Source organism: Engraulis encrasicolus, chromosome 6, assembly GCF_034702125.1.
Source record: "Engraulis encrasicolus isolate BLACKSEA-1 chromosome 6, IST_EnEncr_1.0, whole genome shotgun sequence".
Classification (NCBI taxonomy): Eukaryota; Metazoa; Chordata; class Actinopteri; order Clupeiformes; family Engraulidae; genus Engraulis; species Engraulis encrasicolus.
This window is the reverse complement of record NC_085862.1, coordinates 31166995-31174494: the sequence shown is the minus strand read 5'-3', so window position 1 is coordinate 31174494 and position 7500 is coordinate 31166995. Positions and strand designations below refer to the sequence as shown.

Below are 7500 nucleotides of genomic sequence, written 5' to 3'. Positions count from 1 at the left end.
GTGTCTGCGTGTGTGCCTGCGTGCGTGCGTGCGTGCGTGCATGCGTGCGTGCATGCATGCGTGTGTGCGTGCGTGAGAGAGAAATTGAGAGAATAAGGGTTGTAACATTGTGTGTGAGTGAGTGAGTGAGTGAGGCCGACAGAGTTAAAGAAGGCCCATTTGTCCAGCTCCACACAGCATATTAAATAAAACATCCCCCCGGGTTTTTTGGCAAGCCTCTCCTGTAATGTTTAATTCAGGGAGGAAATGTTGTAAATGTTTACTCTGTCTGCTACAATCAGCTGTGCTGTTATGAGAGACATTAGCGACAATGTTTCAATGAAATAAGAGCCACATAAATCACCGTGGTCTATGAAAGGGGGGGAGGGGGGGCGTGAGAGCTACATACTGCAAGTGAGATGGTTTTAGCAAGCTAATTGGAACGTTATGGCTGTATGACTATGACTGATGAGCTGTTGGTCTTGGCAAGAGAGATGCAGACAGCTCTTAATAAGCAGGAAGAGTATGACGAGGGAAGGAAGGAAGGGAGGAAGGAGAGACAGGGACGGAGAGAGAGAGAAGGGGGGGGGCAGACAGGCAGACGAAGTGGGGGAGAGGGGGAGTAAATAGAGGAGAGATGAGAATGATTTAATGAGTAATAAGTAGCAGAGAGTTTAGTGTAGGGTGTGGTGGGGGGGACAGATAGAGGAAGATACTCTTCTGTCAACCATGGATACCTGTGTGGGGAGAGAGAGGGGAAAAGAAAAGGAGAGAAGAGAGAAGATAGTTAACACCATGTGACAATGGCCATGGTCATCTCAGACGTGTCTACTGTTTTAGAGTACTAGACTACCATTCATCATTCATCTATTGCAAATAACTTCCTGCAATCGACTTTGTTCAGTAGTATCTAAACGAACTGGCTCTTTGGGATATAGCTCGGTGGGTCTTGGGACAAATGATTTTGCCAGTCTATCAGTTCTCAATTTAGTGTAGTAGTCGGTCAGAGCCCCAGTTTGGTAGCCCAGAGGCCCGGATTTTGACGTCGGTAACTCTACCCCCCTGGCTGCAATGCAGCACTACTTGTATGTTTGCATATGTTTTCTGTGTTGATGTGTAGATTTTTGTGTGTGGGGAGCAAAACATATATGCACCCTATAGTGTGTTTGTGTATCTTCAGTGTGTGCAAATCTATGTGTTTATGACTGTTTACGTGTGCAATATGTGTGTTTATACTGTATGTGTGCATGATAAATTTAGGTTGTTTATGTGTGTACTAAATGAACATGTTTATGTATATGTTAGTGTTAATGTGTATGTGTATGCTTATGTCTGTGTTGTGTTTATATGTGTATATGACTGTTTATGTATACTATGTTTGTGTTAATGTGCAATGATGGGCCACCTGGATTCAGTATAATCCAGTGCCACATATTCCAAATGACCTGGTTTTACCTGTCCAATTCAACAAGGTGATTTCCTATTTGGGTAGATAAAGCCAGGTTAATTGGAATATGTGGCACTGTATTCTACCTTCTATATCCAGGTTGCCCATCACTGTTTATGTGTTTGTGTACAGTATGCTTATGTTCATGTTTGTGTTGTTTATGTCCGTGTGTTGTGTGTGTTAATGTGTTGCAGTGCCTCCTAACATCATGGGGGAGGAGTCGAATGCCACTGTGTTGCTAGGACGACCAGTGGAGCTACGTTGCCAGAGTGACGCCATTCCTCCGCCTACTCTCACCTGGCGTAAAGATGGCCGCCCTCTCTACCGCAGACCAGGCACCACCGTATCTGAGGATGGCAGCCTACTTAGGGTACGCGCGCACGCGCGCACGCACGCATACACCCACAAACACACACACACATACACACACGCGCGCACACTATACCACGGAACTGGACGGCCACCTGATCACACTTAGACGTACATACATATACGTAAATGTATTTTTGCTTATACAGTGAAGTACTGTATATCAGTCTTCCACAAAGTCAAGAAGAATACAACCTAAGTGTATCAATACTGCTAAAAAGCAGGAGTTTGAAAAATCTTTTCTAACAGTGTATTCACACATGTAGGCAAAGTCACGTTCACTCGTACAAGCATGTTCCCTAAAGCTCATAATCAAAAACACTCATACATTGACATAATATTGCAGGAATACAATATTAATATTTAAAATGACTTTTATTGTAATGTGTTTTACATGAACTCACTGACCTTAACGTATGTGGTGTTGACAGATCGGCAGTGCTCAGGTGCAGGATGCGGGCAGGTACACCTGTGAGGCCACGAACGTAGCAGGAAAAACAGAGAAGAACTACAACCTGAACGTGTGGGGTGAGTGACACAGCATTTGACCCCCCTGATGCTGACCCATGACCTTTGACCTTTGCCCATCAGGAGCCATAAAGCTGTAACAGGCCATAGCAGTGAACCTGAAACTGTGACAGAAGCCGTAAAGCTGTAAATCTTATCAGCAGCAGTAAAGCAGTAATTTGGACAGTTAACGGAAGCTTAAACTCATACACCCACAAATTTGACAGTTTAAATGTCTCTCTTTCTCTCTGTCTCTGTCTCTGTCTCTGTATCTCTCTCTTTCTCTCTTTCTCTCTTTCTCTCGGTCTCTGTCTCTGTATCTCTCTCTCTATATCTCTCTGTATCTCTCTGTATCTCTCTGTATCTCTCTCTCTCTCTCTCTCTCTCTCTCTCTCTCTCTCTCTCTCTCTCTCTCTCTCTCTCCATCCCCCAGTGCCTCCCAGTATCCGTGGCTCTGAGGAGGTGTCTCCTCTGACGGTGATTGAGGGCAGCCTGATATCTTTGGTGTGTGAGTCCAGTGGCATCCCCCCGCCCAGCCTCACCTGGAAGAAAGATGGTGAGTACCGTAATCATTATTTCATTACACTCACGCCAGAGACACATGCCAACAAAACGAGTGAAGCGAAGAGAGGCGAAATTCAGTGTTCCATCCTGACAGATCAGTGGTTAACAGGTCATAGCGGCGAATGAAATCGATTGAAGCATTTATGTTGTTGATTTGATTGGCCACCGTAGTCGTTCCTCAATTACGTACGTAATATTAAACTCAGCTGAATATTTTCACTTTGCCCCTTTTTGCTTGCCTTTGCCCCATTTTGCTTTCCTCATATAAATCAATGGCAAAGGTTGCTTGGTTTGGCCATATTTGCATGTATGTGTCCCTGACATTAGCTGATGCTCTTATTCAGAGCAACTGGCATTTACTTAAAGGGACACTGTGTGAGATTTTTAGTTGTTTATTTCCAGAATTCATGCTGCCCATTCACTAATGTTACCTTTTTCATGAATACTTGCCACCGCCATCAAATTCTAAGTGTTCACTATGACTGGAAAAATTGAACTTTTCATACATGAAAAGGGGGATCTTCTCCATGGTCCGCCATTTTGAATTTCCAAAAATAGCAATTTTTAGCTGCAAAAATGACTCGACTTGGACCACACTAGAAAATATGTGTTTATTACTTAGTAGACGTTCATGTAAAGATCAAATTTGGCAATAGGCAGCCCAGTTTCAATGAGCAGCATAGTTGCAGTACCTTTTTTGACCATTTCCTGCACAGTGTCCCTTTAAGGTTCCGAGCCGGTGTACTGTACCTAGAGCAATGTGTTGGTTGCTTCAGGGCACTTCAGTCATTAAACATCACCAGTATGCCCAATGTCCATCTTCTGTTTTGCTTCAAATGCATTATATGAGTGTGTGTGTGTGTGTGTGTGTGTGTGTGTGTGTGTGTGTGTGTGTGTGTGTGTGTGTGTGTGTGTGTGTGTGTGTGTGTGTGTGTGTGTGTGTGTGTGTGTGTGTGTGTGTGTGTGTGTGTGTGTGTGTGCGTATAAGTGTTCGTGTGCACCTACTTTGTGTGTGTGTGTGTGTGTGTGTGTGTGTGTGTGTGTGTGTGTGTGTGTGTGTAGGGTCTGAGTTGAAGGCAGATAATCGTGTGCGTGTTTTGTCTGGTGGGAGGCAGCTGCAAATCTCCAGTGCGGAACACTCAGACACGGCCTCCTACAGCTGCCTAGCAACCAACGCCGCTGGCAACGCCATGAAGGAATACAGTTTGCAAGTCTATGGTAAACACACACACACACACACACACACACACACACACACACACACACACACACACACACACACACACACACACACATTCTTTAATAAAAGTAAAGAGTAGATCAGCAGTAAAATCCACACTTGCACAAAGTGACTTTCTCATACACAGAATACTGTGACACAAGCTTCACTCTGAATCTGTATCTCTCTCACCAACCTACACACACAAACGCACGCACACACACACACACACACACACACACACACACACACACACACACACACACACACACACACACACACACCTACAAAACCACACACACGTACACACTTTCTCCCCGACTCATGCCGCTGTCTCCTCACTTCAGTGCGCCCTTCCATCAGACGCAGCGGGCCGGCCGAGGTGACGGTGACGCGGGGCACGGACGTGACGCTGGAGTGCGAGGCCGAGGGGGTGCCGCGGCCCGCCATCACCTGGCTGAAGGACGGACGCCCCGTCGCTCACGGGAACGGGGCCCAGGTGCTGAGCGAGGGCCGGCTGCTGCAGATCCGGGAGGCCCGGGTGTCCGACACGGGGCGCTACACCTGCGTGGCACACAACGTGGCCGGGACCACAGATACCAAGTTTGATGTCAACGTGCACGGTGAGTGTGTTTGTGGGTCAGTGTGTGTGTGTGTGTGTGTGTGTGTACGTATGTGTGTATGTACAGTCTGTGTGTGTGGGTGACCACCGACACCAAGTTTAATGTCAACATGCACGGTGAGTGTGTTTGTGGGCCAGTGTGTGTCATATGGGTCAGTGGGTCATATGTGTTTGTGAGTGTCTGACTCTGGGCGGTACATTTGCATGGCTCACAACATGGCCGGCACCACCGGCATCAAGTTTGAATGTCAATGTGTACAGTGAGTGTGTTTTTGAGTGTGTGTGTGTGTGTGTGTGCATGTGTGTGTGTGTGTGTGTGTGTGTGTGTGTGTGTGTGTGTGTGTGTGTGTGTGTGTGTGTGTGTGTGTGTGTGTGTGTGTGTGTGTGTGTGTGTGTGTGTGTGTGTGTGTGTGTGTGTGGTTGGGAGGGCCTGTATGACTCAAAAGGTGTGATGTCAATGTGCACGGTAGGTTTGTGTGGATGTCGCTATGTGTTTTGGGTGTACAACAGTATGTAGAACACGGGAGGTGTGTGTACATGTGTGCGTGTGTGCATGCATACGTGTATGCAGGGTGCTATTTGTAAGGGGGGATGGGGGGGGATTGTCCCCCCTTCTGGTTTTGATATTGCCACTTTTTCTACATGATTTTAATAGTGGCTGTATGTAACTCCATTGATAATGCTTAAAATCTGAAACATATCCCCCCTTCTGGTTCTTCAACAAATCGCACCATACGTGTATGCGTGTATCTATATTGCATATCACTTGCTTTGTGTAGCCTATGGATGCCTGGCTAAATATAACTACTGTTAAACTACAATTAAAACACCACAAACATTTGGCAACCCATTTATTAATGTGTATGCGTTCGCGTGTTTCCCACAGTGCCCCCCAGCATAGTGGGCCAGACGGTGTCTCCACAGAATGTGAGTGTGGTGGTGCGTAACCCGGTGGCCCTCACCTGCGAGGCCTCGGGGATCCCCCTGCCTGCCATCACCTGGCTGAAGGACGGCCAGCCAATCAGCTCATCCAGCGCTGTACGCATCATCTCAGGTGTGTTTCTGACACAGGTGCAATTTAAACTAGCACCTCCTCTGCTCTCCTCTCCTTTTTTGCTTATGGCCTCGTGTTTCACTGATTCCCGCACTCCATGGAGAAAACGATTAAGTCCCCCCTGCTGTCAGCCTATAGGCACACCAACTTCTGTGTGGTTTTCCCCCATTCAGCATCCCATTTGCAAATGTGATAATGATCTTTGAATAGTGGCTTTGTGAGATATTGAATAAAACTTTGGTTGTCAATGAACAACGAGCAAAAGGAAAGGATGGTAGGTACCAGATTTAGTTGAACCAACTATGTGTTTGTTGATGCTGGGGAGGGAAGGGGTGGGGGGTGTGTTTGTGTGTGTGTGTGTGTGTGTGTGTGTGTGTGTGTGTGTGTGTGTGTGTGTGTGTGTGTGTGTGTGTGTGTGTGTGTGTGTGTGTGTGTGTGTGTGTGTGTTTGTGTTTATGTGTGTGTGTATGTGTGTGTGCGTGCATGCGTGTGTATGTGTTTGTGCATACATGTGTGACTGTGAGAAGAGGTACAGGGTGGAGGAAGAGAGCGCGAGGGAGAATCTCTGCGTCTAATGTGTCTGAATTCAGGAATTCCCCATATATGATGCATGTTGGCTTGCTTGTATTCCTGTGTGTGTGGCCCATGGAGAGTATGACTCATTGGGATTTAATTGTCTCCAACCACAGCACCACGCACCTCATATATCATTTCACTAGACATTTACCATTAAGGATGCACGATTGGGGCTTGTTACACACACGTCAGCCACTTCAGTACACACCCATTTTTATATTCCAGAATGTAATTCCGCTAATGCCGTACAAATACCAAATACCTTGAATACTGAATCGCGCCTGTAAATCAACTGTAATGTAGGATTTGCAGTGTGATTTACAGTATGTGCCGTAAATCTGAAGATCTGTCTCTCTCCAGCGTACAGTACCGTATGTCTCCAGATGAGCTGCTGTTCCTCATCGTATTTATTGTTTTTGTAGAGAGTAAAATCATCCATCTCTTCCCTCCCTCCCGCCCTTCTCTTTTGCAATCCTCTCTTGCCGTGTTCAGGCTGACAGTGCCGGTTCCCATTCCCGCAACTGATCTCAAACCGACCGATGTGTTCACGGAGAAGATGTAGGTTTTCTGGAACCGGAAAGTTGGTTTGTGGAGCAAACCTGTTTGTGGCCTCGTTGAACTACATATGACAACTTAGACGTCAGCAGGTTGTAAAAGGTCCACAACCCGATATGAGCATGAGCGGTTGGCTGGATAGCACTTTGGTTCCATTCCATTATATTAGACTTAGCTTTTTATACAAAGCCGCTTGCAGATATTAACAGGGCATTGGTTACAGTCCCTGAAGCAATGTGGAATAGGTACACTTCAACCATGGGTGAATGGAGCTGTAGGGTGAGGTAAGGGTAGGATTCGAACCAGCAACCCTCTGATATGAATACTAAGACCCTAACCATAAGGCCACAGCTCCCCCATAGCTGCCCCTGGTGCAGGAACAGGCTCCTGCACCGTTCTGGCCGTCCTGAAAACCGCATCTTTGGCCCTCTCTCCCTATAGACAGTGCAATGCATCCTTGAGTATACTGTGTCCTTTGTAGTATACGGTCCCTTTGTCATGTGCTTGCTGTCCTTGAATTTACTAATTGTCCTGTATCTGAAGAGCTCTTTTCCAAAACGCTATATCCACCATTTTTGACTTTTTGCATTTTAATATTGGAATTGACT

At 46.4% G+C, this 7500-nt stretch overlaps 1 protein-coding gene across 2 annotated transcripts in view; it reads left to right on the top strand.

Annotated features, from left to right (window-relative positions):
- hmcn1 (hemicentin 1) overlaps positions 1-7500 on the top strand; it is a 183675-nt gene that overhangs the window by 124636 nt on the left and 51539 nt on the right. For both annotated transcript variants that reach the window (XM_063201257.1, XM_063201256.1), the window contains exons 41-46: positions 1621-1796; positions 2227-2323; positions 2736-2858; positions 3929-4084; positions 4433-4708; positions 5594-5761. In XM_063201257.1, coding sequence (XP_063057327.1) covers positions 1621-1796; positions 2227-2323; positions 2736-2858; positions 3929-4084; positions 4433-4708; positions 5594-5761 — 996 coding nt within the window. The remainder of the gene's footprint in view (positions 1-1620; positions 1797-2226; positions 2324-2735; positions 2859-3928; positions 4085-4432; positions 4709-5593; positions 5762-7500) is intronic.